Source organism: Berghia stephanieae, chromosome 4, assembly GCF_034508935.2.
Source record: "Berghia stephanieae isolate SIO BIC M18660-M18661 chromosome 4, UCSD_Bste_1.3, whole genome shotgun sequence".
NCBI classification, from domain to species: Eukaryota; Metazoa; Mollusca; class Gastropoda; order Nudibranchia; family Aeolidiidae; genus Berghia; species Berghia stephanieae.
In genome coordinates, this window is record NC_088363.1 from 47,298,184 (window position 1) to 47,318,240 (window position 20,057).

At 35.6% G+C, this 20,057-nt stretch overlaps 1 protein-coding gene across 3 annotated transcripts in view; it reads left to right on the top strand.

Moving 5' to 3' along the window:
• The window catches only part of LOC144970714 (sodium-dependent proline transporter-like), a 27,318-nt gene extending 9,174 nt beyond the window's left edge, over window positions 1-18,144 (top strand). The window contains exons 1-12 of one of the 3 annotated variants that reach the window (XM_078910632.1): window positions 4,590-4,782; window positions 9,719-9,923; window positions 10,248-10,379; window positions 10,807-11,065; window positions 11,941-12,073; window positions 12,382-12,516; window positions 12,983-13,086; window positions 13,452-13,689; window positions 14,121-14,252; window positions 14,949-15,149; window positions 15,474-15,641; window positions 16,211-18,144. In XM_078910632.1, coding sequence (XP_078766758.1) covers window positions 4,750-4,782; window positions 9,719-9,923; window positions 10,248-10,379; window positions 10,807-11,065; window positions 11,941-12,073; window positions 12,382-12,516; window positions 12,983-13,086; window positions 13,452-13,689; window positions 14,121-14,252; window positions 14,949-15,149; window positions 15,474-15,641; window positions 16,211-16,570 — 2,100 coding nt within the window. In that variant the 5' untranslated portion in view covers window positions 4,590-4,749 and the 3' untranslated portion in view covers window positions 16,571-18,144. Of the gene's footprint in view, window positions 1-4,589; window positions 4,783-8,724; window positions 8,863-9,718; window positions 9,924-10,247; window positions 10,380-10,806; window positions 11,066-11,940; window positions 12,074-12,381; window positions 12,517-12,982; window positions 13,087-13,451; window positions 13,690-14,120; window positions 14,253-14,948; window positions 15,150-15,473; window positions 15,642-16,210 lie in introns of those variants that run through there. The other 2 variants (XM_078910633.1, XM_078910631.1) reach the window with 2 other exon arrangements.
• The last annotated feature ends 1,913 nt before the right edge of the window (window positions 18,145-20,057 follow it).

Genomic DNA, 20,057 nt, shown 5'->3' on the forward strand with positions numbered 1-20,057 from the left:
CCCTCCTTCTCCTAATCCCCCCCCCCCTCTCTCTCTCTCTCTCTCTCTCTCTCTCTCTCTCTCTCTCTCTCTCTCTTCCCCCCCCCCTACACTAACCCCGTTATCCTCTCAACAGGGTAAATATAAAATAGATAGGTAACTGGATCTTATTTAAATTCAGTTAAGGTCCATTGAAATAATCAATCTATCTATCTATCTATCTATCTATCTATCTATCTATCAATCTATCTATCTATCTATCTATCTATCTATCTATCTATCTATCTAACTATCTATATATATATATATATATATATATATATATATATTATTATATATCTGTCTGCCTGTCTATCTATCTATCTATCTATCTACCTATCTATCTATCTATCTATCTATCTATCTACCTATCTATCTATCTATCTATCTATCTATCTATCTATCTATCTATCTATATATCTGTCTGTCTGTCTATCTACTATCTACAATTAAACTAAAATCTACTATCAAACACGATTCAATATCTGTCTATATATCTATCTATCTATCTATCTATCTATATCTATCTATCTATCTATCTATCTATCTATCTGTCTGTCTGTCTGTCGGTCTATCTATCTATCTATCTATCTATCTATCTATCTATCTATCTATCTATCTATCTATCTATCTATCTATCTATCTATCTATCTATCTGTCTGTCTGTCTGTCTATCTACTATCTACAATTGGAAGTGTAATGGGTTTTTTTTTTCAGTTTTAAAGTGGGCATGGGTGTCGTTCCTCAGCCCTCAAACCTTTAAGTTTTAGCCAACCAATCAAAATGTGTTACATTGTAAACTTCAATATCAGATTGATGACGTCTGATATTGGGTCAAGGGGTCACGTAATCTCCGTAATCTCAACTGTGAACGAGGTTTCTTGTACTATTACTATTCTGTCGTATCTGAAAAAAAAATAAAAAAATAAAACATGTATATAAAATTTTGGCCAGAAAACTCGTCCTTTAAATATTTATCGATTGAAATGACGCCCGTCTTGTCAGAAACACTCAAAACCTGGGACTTCCGTGAAGTCTTCCTATAAGTCCCATGTTTGAAAGTTTTTAACAAGATGAGATTCATTATTATCGATCGATATTTGAAGGACGAGTTTTCAGGCCCAAAATGTTAAATAAATTCTTTTTCCAGAGTATTGACGTATTACTATTACTATTACTATTACTATCACTATTTACTGTTACGATAATTTCCTACTTTAGGAGATAAGAGGGTGACTGAACCTTTGGAGTAATAGTAACCTCGATATCACAGTCTATGTAATTCGTGCAGGCAGGGCATTCCCAAACCCAAACGACGTAACGTTATAATACTCGTCAACAGTCGTAACGTCACTTCCTTCCTAATGACGCATCGTAACTTAAACTATCGGAACGCCCGTATGAAATATTTCTCCGGCGAGCATAAAAGCGTATCCAGAGGGAAAAAACCCCATAAATCTGATCATATTTTGACTTTTACACATTCTGATCACAAGGCATATGAAAAGTTCTAGCCAGCATGAAAAATAAAAAGTAATGATTTTCTTTGTTTAGAACCAAGATGGCCGCCGTTGCCGGGCGGCGTGACATCAGACTATTGAATCGTATTGAATAACACAGTAGTAATAATAATAATTATATATTGGTGGGGTAGACTGGAGAATCATCCCCCATGGAGATCAGAGATACAAGGTCATATCTGATATTCAAGTCCGAAGTAACAATGAAAATAAAACAAAACAAAACAAAACAAGATATTGCTCCTACCCATCGCCTATGTATTCATAGAGGAATATACTCTGACTCCAGCGTTGTGTCCTTGGGTAAGGCATTCGGGTCGAGTGTTTGACTCAGGTGTGGATGAGAGCCTGGCTACAGAATGTAATGACGGTTATTGCTAGAAATTTAGTATCAAATGGTATCTGTCAGGCGATCTGTACTTTCTGCAATAGAAATTTGGCTCCCTGCGGCTGCTGGAAGGTTAAATATATATAACTATGTGAAGCACTGTGAATCTAGTGAATCTGTGGAAATGGGCATTATAAGTGGTTTTATATCACATTTATTTTAACTTTTTAGATTATAGAAAATCCATCAAATGTAATAATATGGACCATATCAAAAGGAATCGCCCGTGTTGCCCAACTGAGCAAACTGAGGGTTAATTACCTGGGGCATTGGTTACAAAGTAATTTCGAAAATAGTTAAAAGACAGCATGAAAGTAAAAAAAAATAATTGGGGAACGGACACTGTTGAATGATAAAATTCTGAAACGGCTTGAATGTAACAGTGACAATCTGGAGCGAAACGTTTATACTTCCATCTGAGAGCTTAACTCCCGTTTAACCCACTCTCCTTTAATTTTTATGATTAATCAACCGGGTTGCAAAATACAAATCATGCCAAACAAGTCACAGAAAAGTTCAGGTTGGTATGAAAAGATGCCAAAATTACCTCAGCCTTAATATACTATATACATTAACCACTAACGGCGAGCCTGAATGACTGTAAAATGATAATGTTTCTCCCTATAAATTTAATTGTAACAGTAAATTTAACCATAAGAGAGCAATAACAGCGATGCGAAGCTGTCTTCTGTGTACCCGGGTCGCATCATCATTGCCCGCTTGGTGATAACTGGGGGATATAAAGTGGACCAGAGTAAGTCCGAATCCGCTTCTGGAGGATTAACTTTTTAAAGATCCTTTTTGACTTGTTTTATTATTTTCTTTCTTTTTCTTTTTTTTTTTTAAATTTTTTTTTTTTTTTTTTTTTGTTGACGTTTGGTTGTGCCTTAAAAAGTTTTTAAAAACTTGCGGTTTTCAATTTCAACGATAAAGCAACAAAAAATAACGACATGCGCGTCTTTTTTTTTCCCCTTTATTGCTGTGGATTTGAATTTGAAACAATCCCAAATGGATTGCGACAATATTAATTGTACATTTTTATGTAAATAGAAATTTGGCATTTAAAATGTCAAACTGGCAATTCTGTTCCTCTTGTATGTATTTCTTTTTTTAATGTACGCAGGTAAGCGATATACAATCAATTAGACTATTACGCGATATTTAAAACTAAACCCCAAGTCTTGTGCTGTGCCAAAGTTATACAATCATGACACATAAAACTTCTATTTTTAGAAAAAAGTTCTAAGACTTTAATTAAATTAATTATTAATTAATTCTACCCCTCGCCATAAATAGTAACGCGTAATGATATCACGGTTACAATAATAATTTGTGACGTCAGATTATCAAGCGTTAAATTTCACTAAAATCGGGTTTGTTTGTTGTTTTGTTGTTGGTTTTTTTTTTACAATAAAGCAGTGTCATTTAAGTATTTGTAAATGTCTTTTATTCAGAGATTCGGAATAGATTGAGGGGTAGAATTGATGATTTCTTACACTCTTGCGTTTTGGAATTCGAACTTTGTTTCCAACGCGCACTTGCAGGCTCGTGAAGCGATTGGGAACTTGGGAACACGTCCGGAATTCCCAAAAAGCAAGGGTGTAAGAATAAGAATCATATCTCCTTCAATATGACGTAATTGTGCTAAAAATTCCCCATGCGTTCCTTTCATATCATCCCATTGAGAAATTGATTATTGTATGGATAAAATCCATTCATAAAATCGATAAAGCATGTAAGGATTGTAATGGACAACACTGCTGAAATAACAATTTCCAAAATATAAACAGTAAAAATCTCCATTCTATTAAATTATATCGATCCCTTATCCCCCCCCCCCCCCCCCCCCCCCCCCCCCGGGCCACACACATACACACACACAAACACACACACGCACGCACACACACACACACACACAGAGCAAGTCAAAAGCAACACTTATCTGTAATTAGTTACCATTTATTACAATAACACCTGAACCGATCGGGAGAATATAAGTCAAGTATCTAAACAGATGACATGACATGAGGGGAAGAAATCATCAAGAGTTTAGCAGGCTCATTTTCAACTTTTCGACAACTGAGCGCGGTCAATTCCGCTTGACTTTCACGAAATACAGCAAACAATCATCAACAAGCGATGAAAACAATCTCGTGATACCACTCCTAGCTTTTCTCACAATATCAGGTATTTTGTTTTGTTCCAATTTCAGGTCAGGTCAGGTGATAAGCAAATTTTAACTTAACGAAATCCCTCCCCCCCCCCCCCCCCCCCCCCCCCCCCTTTTTTTTTTTTTAATATTTTTTTTACACACCTACACTTATTATTATTTCGTCATAACATTCCATTCTATGTTTTCAGCAGATTTGACCTAAAAATGAAAGAATGTCATTACAATCAGCTGACAGTTGGATACAGTGTAATGTCACGTCATTGGTTGGTTGGCCCTCATTCTATTTTTATCTACGACCCCTTTGCTGTGAAATGTAATGGTAAAACAGATATTTTTAAAAATCGGAATCCCCCCTCTCCTACGCGACCTTCACATTGGGCTGTTGGAATTTTTGCGATCTCAACCTCTCGCTCGCGTCTCAACATCCCTACGATAAACCCATAATGGACTCGCCCGTTTGCTACTATAATAGATAGATATTCCCACGTTCGATCTAATTGTCATCGAACACGAAGCACGTTGTGATCTGTGAATTCGCCGGTAGAACACTGAATGCGAACTACAGATCAAGATTGGAATTAAAACTTTGTAAAATTTTAATTAACTACTTATTTTTAATTGTGAATCCTTAGTATTGTGTGAATTTTAAAATGGTTTTCCTGAACAATGGAAGTGGAGATAAGGTAAGCCACACAACATACCGTTTTTGTCCACATGTCACTGACTGTTATGTACACATTACATCCGATATCGATGTTTAAGATTTAAATTAACCTTCCAATGACTCGAAAGTTTTCTACTTTATCCCACGCCCTTTATATTTCTTTTTACTTACTCACATACTAACATCAACTTCTTCTTCTTCTTCTTCTTCTTCTTCTTCTTCTTCTTCTTCTTCTTCTTCTTCTTCTTCTTCTTCTTCTACTACTACTACTACTACTACTACTACTACTACTACTACTACTACTACTACTATTACTACTACTCGATTATACTAGTATTAGTGGACTTACCAAGACTTCATAATTGCTTATCCATACATCTTGTCTTTAAATATACCACCTGTCTTTCCATCGATATATTACTAAAGTTGGAGACTACTCTTTTCACTTTTTAACCCTCAGCAAAGTCTCCCCCACCCCACATCTCTTACGTAATCAATTAAAAACTTTCAATTAGAAAAATATTTCATCCCTTTTAATTGTATTTAAGTTTTAAGATATAAGGTATCTACGTGACCTGGAAGTTCAAAATCTTTTCTAGCATGGTCTTTGTCACGGTGAGTTTGTCTCCCAACTGTAAATGGGCAGGGGGGTCTACAGCCCATCCAATGAAAGCAACGAAAAGAGGATCTGGTCATGCCGCAGACACAAGGACATTGTTCAAATTACATTCAGTGTTCTCTACTTCCCAAAGAATAAAGTTAGCTTCCTTGCTTTGGCCTTTGTACTATCCAGTCTTTGGGCATAGTTCTGCCGGGTTGTTGTTTTGTGGGGTTTTAGTTTTTTGTTTTTTGTTGTTGTTGCTTTTTTTTTTTGTTTGTTTATTTGGTCTTGTGATATGACACTCGCTTTCGTATTGGAAGGTCCTGAGTTATAGCCTCGCTCGGCGCGAAGTTGGGTCATTGGAAAATACTCTTTACTCACATTCTCTCACCGTACCTACTCAGGTGTAAAATGAGTACCTAGCCGTTAACAGCGTTGTCCAACTCGTCTAATAGACGTCATGTCTCGTTCTATATGTTTCATGTTGCTGTTGGTCAGGGACCCTTTGGAGAGCGCTATTGCGCACATGTAGTAGATATTGCTCTATATAAAAGCTCAAGTTTTTAATTTTTTTTGTTTGTTTTGATAACAGATAACAACTGGTCCACCATTTTCGAAAATCACGTCGTGGCTATTTCCAGTATTCTTCCTCCCTTCTTATATCAATCTCTCTCTCTCCTCCTCTCTCTCTCTCTCTCTCTCCTCTCTCTCTCTCTCTCTCTCTCTCTCTCTCTCTCTCTCCTCTCTTCTCTCTCTCTCTCTCTCTCTCTCTCTCTCTCTCTCTCTCTCTTTCTTTCTTTCTCTTTTCCTCCTCCTCGTCTCTCTATCTTTTTTATATATCTCTCCCCCTCTCTCTATCGTTATCTATCCATCTATCTTTTTTCTTTCTTTTTTATATCTATCTATCTGTCTATATATCTTCATTCTCTATCTCTTTCCTCTTCTATCTATCTATCCATTCCATCATCTCATCATCCATCCATCCATCTCTTCTATCTATCTATCATCTATCTTTATTCTATTCTATCTATATCTATCTATCTATCTATCTATCTATCTATCTATCTATCTATCTATCTATTCTATCTATCATCTATCTATCATCTATCTATCTATCTATCTATCTATCTATCTATCTATCTTCTATCTATCTATCTATCTATCTATCTATCTATCTATCTATCTATCTATCTATATCTATCTATCTATCTATCTTATCTATCTATCTATCTATCTATCTATTATCTATCTATTATCTATCTATCTATCTATCTATCTATCTATCTATCTATCTATCTATCTATCTATCTATCTATCATCTATCTATCTATCTATCTATCTATCTATCTATCTATCTATCTATCTATCTATCTATCTATCTATCTATCTATCTTATCTATCTATCTATCTATCTATCTATCTATCTATCTATTATCTATCTATCTATCTATCTATCTATCTATCTATCTATCTAAGAAAGATAAGGATAGAAAGCTCAATTATTTCCCCCCATCTTTGATGTTTAAAATATTAATTCCATGTATCCCGTTCTTTCAGATGTATCAGATGCAGATAGATAGATAGAGAGAGAGAGAGTGTGTGTATCAGATGCAGATAGATAGATAGATAGAGAGAGAGAGAGAGAGATGAGATGATCGAGAGAGAGAAGATAGAGAAGAGAGGAGAGAGGGAGAGAGAGAGAGAGAGAGAGAGAGAGAGAGAGAGAGAGAGAGAGAGAGAGAGAGAGAGGTGGATTATCAGTACGTCATATTTTTTTAAGGTGATCGAAATAGCAAGGTGTATCGTCAGTTAGACAAACAATGAATGGAAATTTTCCGCCCTCTCGCACGCGTATAAAATAGGTGATTAGTCATAGGTATGTATCCGACGTGAGTACACGTCGTATCTACCTCGTAAGTTGATCAGCGCAAGGGAAAATTACAGGCGGCATAGCCGCCCGCACGCGCATTATCCATTATGTGATTAAAAGTACGTGTCATAAATCTCTGTCTTTATCTCCCCCCCCCCCCCCCATTCTCTCTCTCTCTCTCTCTCTCTCTCTCTCTCTCTCTCTCTCTCTCTCTCTCTCTCTACCGTATCTATCTATCTATCTATCTATCTATCTATCTATCTATCTATCTATCTATCTATCTATCTATCTATCGACCCCTTTATCTTTTTAACTCCGTCTCTTTCTCTCTCCCAGCCCCCCCCCCCTCTCTCTCTCTCTCTCTCTCTCTCTCTCTCTCTCTCTCTCTCTCTTTTATTTTCACTTCTTTTTCTCTTCCCTCTCTTGCTTGACCGATGATATGGTACTGAAAAGGGTGTATGTGTGGTGGGGGGGGGGGGGGGGGGTAATGAGCGCGCGCGGAGATAAAGTGCAGTGCATTCTTTGTCCTACATTGTCACTTACAGCTATTGTGAGCAGTGTCATCTTCATCATCATGCACGAAAAGAGAGGGGAGGTGGCGGGACGTCGTGGTGGCATGGCACGAATTATCGGGTATCGATCTGATCTCTCTCGTCGCCGTCCTCCCCTGCTGATCGCGTTTCAAGAAATTTTCCATTGACACTCACGGTACGCCGACTTCTCCACCACCGCAACCATCACCACGCAATCCTTGACCAATGCGCGGCTGCATTGAGTGAGTAATACCGCACATTTTTAAAAATTATTATTTAGGTATTGGGAGTGTGAGTGAGTAAGATCATGACAAGAGCTGTTGCAGGATGGGTGGGGTTGTGTCGGTCGAGGAAGTGAAGTGAGAAGAGATTGCGATGAGAGATGCAGTGGCGGGCAGATAGTCTAGTAAGGAAAATCTAAGTCGCTTAGTAGGAATGAAAAACCAGTACGTCCCAAACTGGCCATAGAAAAGGTGCTTTGAAGAACTCGCCCGTATTTTTGTTAGTTGTAACCTGTACCTACCTGACTAGCCCTTGCGTGCACGTTGCTATGCGCGACTCATTTACCACGATTTATTTGACTACCACAGAATAATAATAATAATAATAATAATAATAATAATAATAATAATAATAATAATAATAATAATAATAATAATAATAATAATAATAATAATAATAATAATAAAGAAACGGATTTGCATTTCTGATTACGTCAAATTAAGTCGGAAAAAATTTAAATAAATATTATAGATGACGTATCCAAACTATTTTGAGTCATCGCTATTTTTAGAGAAGTTTTGATCTGAGATGGAATGCTATAATATTATTATATCAGGAGTGACTCTAGGGACTTAAACATTTTATTTGAAAACAAACAAAAAGAACTTATAATAAACTGCAAATTCAAATTTGGGATAAGACAGAATTTTATCAATTTTTCGATCTCTTGATAAGGAAAGAGACAATCCTTGCAGCAATTCATAAATCGTTATCAATCACGTTTTAATTGTGTGTTATCCTTTGGACATTGGAATTTTCTTATTCTACTGGTTGTCATATTGGGACCTGATCATCTTTTACAAAATTGCAATGGTATGTCCGCTTGTAACGTTTAGCTATATCATGCTAGGTTTTTCTAATCAACCAGCCAACTGCCGTACTATGGAAGCCCCAGGTTTGAGAGTTTCTGTAAAGATGAGGGTCAATTAAATCGATAATTATTTGAAGGACAAGTTTTCTGGCCAAAATGTTAGATACGAGTTTTTCAACAATGCGGCAGTTAACTGGTTTATGTAACGTGTCGAAATGGACATTGACAGTTCCTCCTAGGCTGTCTGATACCAGCCATCCGAAATATCACTTGATTTAGTCATATTTATCGCGATTTTCTTGATGCACTTGAAATGTATGATTTCATCGGAAGAGGAGGGGGGGGGGTGCAGAGAGAGAGAGAGAGAGAGAGAGAGAGAGAGAGAGAGAGAGAGAGAGAGAGAGAGAGAGAGAGAGAGAGAGAGCAATGCATTATCATTTTGGGCCGACATGATACCGATTTGAGGATATGGGCCACGCCTTAGGTGGACTCTTCTCGAGATGATCAAAAAGGGAAGACCCTTAATTAGTCAGGTTCTAGTTCAAGTGACAAATTGGGAAGCAGGCCCTGGTGTAAGAAAAGATCCTGAAAAGGTATGTATGAAAATCGAGGATCTTCAGAGGGACAGCGGCATATCTGCTGGAGAGTAGACTTACCATCTGAGCGAACGCGATGAAGGAGAAGAAAATCAGGACAGGCTGTTTATAATGTTTGTTTTATTTTTTTTCTTGAATCTTTCTTTCTGCTTTGTCCGACACTGTCTCATAATACCTTTTCAGATTTTTAATCCAAGATCAATGCCATGTAATTTTAGATATATACGCTCATAATAACCATCGTTTTCTTCCTTGTCCACAGGGCGGCTCCAAGAAAGACAAGGATGCCCAGCGGGACAACGATTCCGATACCAGCTCAAGTTTTTCATCCCTTGAATCCACCCAAGATTTAAAGGCACGGGAAAACTGGACCGGTCGCCTCGATTTCCTCCTGTCCTGCATTGGGTTTGCTGTCGGGTTGGGAAACATCTGGCGATTTCCGTATTTGTGTTACAAGAGTGGAGGCGGTAAGTTGTTTTTCTAGTTGTCGTCATCGTCGTCGTCGTCGTCATCACCATCATCATCATCATCATCATCATAATCAACGTCGTCGTCGTCGTCATCATCATCATCATATCATCACCATCGTCAACATGCCCAACAATATCAATACCATCTCCATCATCATCATCATCATCATCATCATCATCATCATCATCATCATCATCATCATCATCAACATGACCAACAATATAAAAGTTATCATAATCATCATCATCATCAACAATATCATCATCAGCAACAGCATTATCACCGTCAGTTTATTATTCACTATACATTTCATCTTCCAGGTGCCTTCCTCGTACCATACACCATGTTTCTACTGGTCTGTGGCCTTCCCCTGTTTTTCATGGAAGTGTCCCTAGGTCAGTTTGCCAGCCTTAGTCCCATCACCATATGGAGAATCAGTCCTTTATTCAAAGGTGAGTACCGCTGACATAATTATATTTTTAAAATACTACAATTTGCAATTAAAATGACGAAATCCACTTAATAGCACAAACCATTTTGTGCCCGACTGAAGTGGTCCGCTTATTTAAACACAGAAGTGAAAAATTACAGGAACGAATGCTGATGCATACTTTTACTTTTATATTATTTTTAGTTGCTTCAATGATTGGGCAATTTATTTTTGGTTTATCATTCAGTAGCACATACTGTTCAACTAGCAAACAGGTGATTTGAGGGTCGATCCCCAGTCTGGGAGCTCTGAATTTCTGTTGAATTTTATTGTATTTTTCTCTGTTTTGTTTTGGCAATTGCATCCTCTAAAACTTTTCAGACATGATAATACACGTAGACTAATGTTCCTGCATTCATGTATATATATATATTATGTTTGATCCACAGGTTTAGGTTATGGAATGGTTATCATCTCAGGCCTGGTGTGTATTTACTACAACATCATCATTACCTGGACTTTCTACTACCTGTTCCAATCCATGCGGAGCGTACTGCCTTGGTCGCAGTGTGGCCAAGAATGGAACACAGAGAACTGCGTGGTGGAGAAAACAAGCAATGACTCAACCACCAGCCTTGTTAACGATTCCTTAGCCCAAAACGTAACGAAAAATGTCACTCTCGTCACCGCCAGCGAGGAATTTTGGAAGTGAGTAAAAATTTTATTTATTTATTCATTTATTTTTCTGATTGTGACCCATCACCTCAAAACGGTAATATGTCTGGACGGTTTAAGTTGTGAAAAGTTTTACTAAGTGTAAAAAAAAGTTAAACTTAAAGCAAGAAATGTGAGACTTGTGTCCCCATTTTTTGTTTTGTTCAGAAGAAAGATCATTACTTCTTTAGGAACTAACGAGTAAAACGTCATATTAACTAATAATTTTAATGTTCAACTAACTTTTTGTGACCTGCTACACCCCGACATACCAGATCGATGCTTTGGGTCACATTTATTTATAAATACACCATCTAAGAGAAAGACATCTTTTTTTTTTTTTACAAATTACAATTTTGCCTCGAATTTACTTGGTTATAACTGCACACCAATCATTATATCAATTTATTTAAGATGACCTCCAACTTCTCGTAAAACTTTTTAACCTGAGGCTCCCGTTATTTAAAGTTTAAAGTTTCTGGTTTATAATAACTTGGTGTTATCTGTATATATATTATATATATATATATATATATATATATATATATATATATATATATATATATATATATATATATATATATATATATATATATATATATCGATTAAGAAAAAGTTAGATTTTATGGGCAAAACGACAACAAGGCGTTTTCTTTCTATCTGTATACGGCTGAACTGCATAGTGATCCAGGCTTCATTGGAATAAAGCATCGAATCTTCAACAATATATAAGATATTTGCTGCTCTTTTGTCTCTCTCTAAATAACGCTGTGTAAATTTTATATTTCTCAGGTAACTCAAATGTGTATGTATGTCATGAATTTATTAATTAAATTAAATTAATGTCTTCGCATCTAATTCTTCTCCAGCCACAACGTTCTCGAAATCACTTCTGGCATCTCAGAGATTGGCGGCATTCGATGGCCTTTATTGGGATGTCTAGCTCTTGCCTGGACAGTGGTCTTCTTGTGTCTCTGTAAAGGAGTCAAGTCATCAGGAAAGGTATAGTCAATGACGTCTTTATTGCCATTGCCATTTTTATCATCATCATCATCATCATCATCATCATCATCATCATCATCATCATCATCATCATCATCATCATCATCATCCTTCTCTTCATCTCCTTCTCCATCCTCCTCCTCCATTCCCTCCTCTTCCTCATCGTCCTTATACTCCTCATTATCATCATCATCATCATCATCATCATCATCATCATCATCATCATCATCATCATCATCATCATCGTCATCATCATCGTCACCACCACCACATCAAGTCTTCATGTATATAATTCTCCCTATCCACAGGTGGTGAAAGTAACAGCCACTTTCCCGTACTTGGTTCTCACCATTTTACTCATCCGTGGTTTGACACTGCCAGGAGCTCTTGAAGGAATCAAGTTCTACCTCATCCCAGATTTCAACAAACTACTTACCTTTGATGTGAGTATTGATATTGTGACAACCATTCCATGTTGTCTCCGTGTCGATAGTAGCTGACCATTTTTTAAAAATGCCAAGAAATGTTTTTATTCCCATCTTTGTATTGTATATTTTTTATAATTTTTGTTCTGTTTTTGTTTTCATGTTTTGGACTGTGTATCAGGTAGATAATCCCTTTTCAGCGACAATTATGGGCTTGATTTAACATTGTTGTAATGGACAATATTTTTACTACAATGAGCTATATACACTTTTGTGTATCGGATGTGAAGATAAATGTACGTCCTTTCTCAGAGATATATTTCGGAACAGATTATAAGCGATTACTATCACTCATATTATGCTTTTAGTCGGTTACAAATTGAATGAATAGTTCACAATACTGGGTAGTTTATCGATTTGATTGTCATTTCATGGCGATACTTCTCTCAATGTTATTATTTTTGTTTCAATTTCTCTTCTTCAGCCATGGGCAGATGCAGCCATTCAGATTTTCTACTCCGTTGGAATGGCTTGGGGATCCCTTATTACAATGGCCAGCTACAACAAATTCAACAACAATGTATACAAGTAAGTTGTTTTCTCCATTTTTACAAGCATTGTATTTTTACGAATGAGTTGATTCAAATACGAGCATTACTTCAGTTGGCATTTTTGGATAGGGATTTTGATAGCGACAGTGACGAATGCTTTTATTTTAGCATAGTTTGAAAATAGGACAACAATGCTAAAAGACAGGAACACATTTTTAAGATCGCTAATATACATAAAGGGTGCCTAATAGGCATCCTGTCCTGTATGAAATAGAAATTTGGCTTTATATTCTACTCTAAGGGCATTAGATGAAGAATTGTGAATATGTTGATTGAGCCTAATGGAACTCATTGTTATGCCTAAACATTTTATTTATTGATAATTTATTCATCAATTTTCAGAGATGCCATGATCGTCCCTATTTTGAACTGTGGCACCAGCGTGTTTGCCGGTCTGGTCATCTTCTCAGTTCTGGGATTCATGTCTGAATCCACTGGCCTGCCCATTGATGAAGTGGCCACGAGCGGCCCAGGACTCATCTTTGTTGTCTACCCCCAAGCAGTGGCCAAAATGCCCGTTCCACAACTATGGGCCATTCTCTTCTTCCTTATGATTTTCACCATTGGATTGGACAGTCAAGTGAGTCAGATTTTCTTCAAACTTCTAGAACACAAAATATACAAAGATCGCTTATAGGACATAAGCACCAGGCATGAAATAAACATGATATGTTGTGGGAAATTAACTTGAAATTTTAGGTGTTGATATGTTTTGACTAAATGCTTTTGCAACGAAAATTGGCATTGCTATGTAATAATAATAACCAATTAAAATTTTTAAATCAATTTTGATACTTTATAGCTCTCTGGATGATGGAATTTCAAAGGGGATGAAATAAACACGATTTGAATGAGGTTTATTTGGTCTGTTCAAGGTCATATTATACTTCTGATTATAGAATTATTGATTTTATAAAAAGTGAAAATTGTTGAATATCTGATGAAAAGTTAAAGAGAAATCGAAATCCGCACAAACAGGTTAATAATTTAAATGACTTTTTCCATCTCCAGTTTGGAATGTTCGAGACGATGACATCTGCTTTCATTGATGAATTCCCACACCTGCTGAGAAAAAAGAAACTTTTGTTCACTGCATTCATGTGCTTCATCGAATTCACCCTCGGAATACCAATCATATTCAAGGTAAGGAAAGGATTGGTGTTGCATTTGGAAGGAAAAAAAACAACCAATGAGTGCGCTATTTAACACAAACTGTGTTTGTGCGTCTTTTTGTGTTTTTATTAATGGCCAATACGGACCCTGAGCAATGCTAACACAGTGAGACTTTGTATCAGGGCATTATTTTTTACTTCATATAGTTTCAATGGGTAAGAAACATTGGAACGCTACTTTACGAGTAATCTCTGGATTATTTCAAATGACAATTGCCTCATTGAGATGAATATGGAAATTGTATTATCTTTTATCTCATTTTTCTATACTTGATATATGTATTTAACTTGCCATTTTATCAAAGATATCCAAGTATGTAGAGTGCTCTTTCTTTCTTACTTATTTGCTGATCGTCCGCACTCCCCTCCTTCCACAACCTCTATTTGTCAAACGAATTTCTTAACATTTGTTCCACCCAATGATGTTTATATGATACAGTGTCAGACAGAGGTGAATTTTAATGGTTGCATATCTATCCAAAGATCATTCTCCAACCGAAAATCAAGAAAGAGAGATAAATTGAGATGGTTTTTGACATATATATTTTATTTTCCCCTATCTGGAACTGATTCCTTTACATTTTTATTTTTATAATTTTTCGTTTCTTGCACAAGGGCCTGCATACAACCAATTTTTTCATATGAAACTTCTTTTGTGTGTCCTTAGAATGGAATCTACACACTGACAGTGATGGACTGGTACTCCTCGGTCTTCTCTCTCATGTTGCTGTGTTTTACGGAGTGTATCGTCGTGTCATGGATCTACGGTGTGGACCGTTTCCTCAAGGACGTTGAACTCATGATTGGCTCCAAACCTTGCTGCTACTGGAAATTCATGTGGAAGTTTTTCACTCCTTGCGTTATCATGGTAAGTAAAGATCGGATCTCCGATGGGAGGATTTTCATTTTTTTTTTAAATTCTGAGATGGGAAAAATATTATCATTTTCCTTTTCATTATGGGACAAAATTCTCATATTTATTTGATGTTCTAGGCAATGACGAAGACGACGACGACGTTGATGATGATGATAATGATAATAATGGTGATGCTGTTGATAATAATGTTATTGGTGGTGGTGATAGTGGTGATGGTGATGGTAATTATGGCAATGACGATGGTGAACAAAATTGCAATAATGTCAACGACTAACTTGAAATTATTTAAAAAGCAATTCAACTTTTCTTCCACAGATCATCTGGTTGGTAAACATGATCAAGCTGACACCCGTCAAACTGGGTGATTACGAGTTCCCTACTTGGGCCATCCTGATTGGTTGGTGCCTGGCTGTGTGCTCCATCATCCCTCTGCCTATCTTGGCTACCATAGGACTCTGCAGGGAAAAAGGAACCATTTTCCAGGTAGATAACTTGTCATATACCAAAATATAAACGTTTTCTACTACAACCAGACATATTATATTGTAAAGAATCAGTTGTTTGTATGACAGCTTACCCCGGACTATGGCTTTCCGTTTTCAAACAAATGAAAAAATAATAATTGGCCTTATCAATTCTTAATTTTACTCATTACAGTGATTGATGCATACAGCTTAAATAAGGGATTCAGCATTTGTCAAATGCATTGTTCCAATGCAAAAGTTTTCCTTCGATTCATATTGCGTGAAGCTGAATATAAGACATGTTTCACTACCCATTTGAATGCACGGTTTTGGTTGATTACAGACTCCAAGACAAGATGGGATTTAACCCTAATGCTGTTCGACTTTCTATACTTTACATCAAGTTCTCTTATTGTGAAAACAATTCCTAATAATTAACCTCTTGATGATCGGATTTTCAGTTTACTTAAAAATGTTTAATGTGCTTTTGAACTGTCTAATATTTTGCATTTAGATTTAAAAGGAGCCTCAATTCTCTTTATTAAATCTAGAAGAAATTAAAATTAATATTATTTTATATATTTGCAGAGAATCAGAAAACTTGTGCAGCCAGCAGCTAATTGGGGACCAGCCTTGACCGAAGATAAAGATCGATACATCGCATCACTGACTCCTTTCGAACGGGAACGATTCGAGGCTGCTCAGCTAGGATTGGACAGGCGGACTTACCTCATCAGGCGAGGAAAAGACCAGGCTGCTAACTGTATCTACAAAGAACCCGTAACCAGCATCTGTATGGACCCTGGAATGAATTCTAACGCCAGTTCTCAAAAGTTGATATACAACGGTGGAGCAGCACCCATATACTCTACCTCAGATCCAGAACAACCACCTCCAAGTTACACTTCCTTGTTGAGTGACGTCCAAAACTCGTCTTCAAATGTGTGAGGATTGCTAATGCAATTAGTTTGTTTATTAATTTTATAATTAATGAAGTACAGCGTGCGACACTGGTGAATTTGTGGTGCCCCCGCCGCTTCTTATCAGAAGCCATGGGACTGCAATAGCTCGTCATCCTCGTTCTGCCCGCCTTTGAGCTGTTGGGGATAAAAAGCTACGGAGTCAATTAAAGGATAAATGTGCTATAGGAAGATTGGAAGCAACAAGTTCTCTACACAGCCAAAGAAAGGAAGAGCAAAATACAAAGCCAACGAAACACGCCTTTTTACTCCTACCACTGTTGTTTGTTTCCAGTGGATTATAAAAACGTAGCAATGAGACTGTACGTGGTTAAATCTAGCCATGTGAAGTATGAAAAGTCACAATGCTCACCTGAATGAATGGATACTGTGGTTCTATGTTAATGATGCTTGTCAATGTTATTTTAGGACATTCCAATTTAAATGAATATGAATACCATTGTACATTTCTTACCATCAAGTTTAGTACAGACAACTTAAAAAAAATATAAGTAAGAGTAAATTCATTTCTATGGAAGGGTCTTTGTTTATGGTTTTAAAAAGCTTAGTTTGCGCCATTAAGTACCCAGCGGCAAGAAAGCAATTGTTATGTCAAAGAATATATAGATTAGTTTTAAAACGCATAATTTGGAACTTAAATTTTGACAAGAACTTCAAACGATATAGTCTAAATTCTTTAAAGTTAAAATATATGCTCAAATATTTTATTTTAGGATCGCGTATGTTTCGTATTACTGTCTAGAAATAAATACTACGCATAATATAAAACATGTTTCAAGTGGGTGGGGGGGGGGGGGGGGGGGGGGTACCGGGTTAAAAATCCCAATAAAATCAGAAATCAAAATGGCCATTGTCTCGTAATGTAATCAATGCTAATTTATAGTATATAAGATTTTCCTACAAACCAAAGACGTATGATAGACATATAGCCATAATATTATTCACGAATCTTCCGGTACATTAAGATGTATTAATTTAATGAATTCGTTTATAGAGTATTTACAGCTGCTATTTCAAGATGCCATAGTATATCAATAATCATCTTTGCTCCTATGATTACATCATCAATACATTTAGCATATCATTTTACTTTTGAATATTGTAAAATTCAATATCATTATCGATCATTCGACACAACATAATGATCTGTGTAGAAGGTCACATTGCCCAATCCAGACACAAAGGTTGTTTTTTTTTAAATGGTCAATTGTCGAATCGATTTTCAAAATTCTCTTCAGTTTTTGACTCACGTACGAGATGGTACTTGAAAGAAACGAAAAGAAATACTTCTGTGTAAAGTTTGTATATGTCAATTATTTGCTAATTATTGTTCTTAATCTGTTGAAAGAGAAGAAAAAAAAATCTAGGTATGTGATTAATAACTTAAAGACATTTGTGTTTTATGCTATTTAATTTAAAAACAAATGGCTGATTCTGCACAATGAAAATTTGTTCCGATCTTTTTCAAGGCTTTATAATGATTTACAAATTTATAACAAAAGTATTTTTAAGCTGTTAGATACCACTTTATGAAAAAGAAAATTTTTATTGAAAAAACCTTTTCATTCCCATTATTCATATCTCGAATATATTTTAAGAGGAGCAAAAAAAGTTGCAAAAATTACCATTTTAAAATTATTCCACATAGGATACAATTACAAAATAATATCAGTAGAATGTTTTGTTTTTTTAAAGATTGCATTTCTCATACCCATCTTACTTAAGCCATTACACGTCATATCTCGAATTTTCTTTTGAACTGAATGAGGAACGAATCACTCTGTGTGTAATTCGCTGCAGAATAGTTGTGTAAATACAGTATTGAGTACTCATATCGAATGATCGCCAAAAGTTCTTTTGCATCTGTTGTAATTTGTGACAATTCTGTACCAATGGTAAATATTAAAAAATAATCATTCCTGTGGATTGCCTCAGGTTTATATTTTAGATATTTATTTTGGTTCAAATTGAAATGTTTGTATATAATTTTTGTATATATTAATGTATATAGTCGGCAATAATATGTCTGGGGTGCAATGAGATGAGAGAGAGAGAGAGAGAGAGAGAGAGAGAGAGAGAGAGAAAAAGAGAGAGAAAGAGAGAGGAGAAAGAGAGAGGGAGAGAGAGGTAAAGTGTGTTTACATTATATACTATATATATATATATATATATATATATATATATATATATATATATATATATATATATATATATATATATTATATAATAATATATATATATTTTATATGACATACAAAATATATTTATAAAATTAGTAGTATATATATATTATATTGGAAGAAAGAAAGAACAGAATGAGTTTACGAGAGAATAGAAAGAGAGATTTAGAGAGAATAGTGTTTTAGATGATGTGTGTGTGTTGTTGTTGTAGATGATGAGAGAGAGAAGATGATGAACGAAGAGAAGAGAGGGAGAGAGTGAGAGTTTTTTATTATATCATGATGAGGTAGATTATTCAGAAATTTCTATCACGATTGTCCAATGAATTTCCTCCATGTACTGAGTACTAGTATTTCTCAAGAGATTTTACTGTTTAAAATGCAACGAATGTTTCTTGTCTTAGTTACTTAATCGAATCATATCAAATCTGGGACAGACCAGAATATCCAGAAAAAAAATATATAGATGAGAAAAAGTGTTATGGTGTGAATGAAATACTGTAGCAAAATATAATTTTTAAATATGGTTATGTTGAAAAAAGCGGAATTTTTGCTAAAAGAACGACTAAGAATTAATTTGAAATTTTTGAAAAAAGCCAACAAAAAAAACAACAACAACCAAACAACTCCTATATTTGATTTGGGAAACTGTACGAAGACTTTTTTCTTTTGATTTTGTGCTGATTTCTCAAGCAATCAAAGAGTCTTTTAAATTGATTATAACAAAGGTCGAGTTCACTAACCTCACAATACAAACGTGATGAGATAAAAGAACTTTTCCTTAAACTGATTCGAGATGCTTACACGATAAGGTAATGTACAGTTTTTTCCTTGGCATAGTAAGCCATATAAGTCAGCATTATTTGATACTTCTTTGAGACGAAAATAAGGATGTAAGATGTATTTATAAAACTTATTCAACGCCAAGAGACTGCTTGTTTGAGATATTGGGTTGTCTAAGTTACATTTATTATTATTAATTTGAAACATTCTGGTGTCATGGTGGTTCGGTGGAACAGATTTGTCGGTGGTCAGCAAGTTGTTTGACTTTACTTTCATTTGTATGCATTTTTGTAATTAATTTAAGATTTGATTAATGATAATGTGTTCTAGTCTTAAGTTAAGATACAATCTAATTTATTTCTTTACATATCAATCGTTAATTAAAATTTTAAACTGTGATACAACAAAAAAGTAACAAATATATTGCTGCACAAATGTTGTATTAATTCCCTAGAGTCAAAATCGAGACCATCATTGATAATATAGTATTAA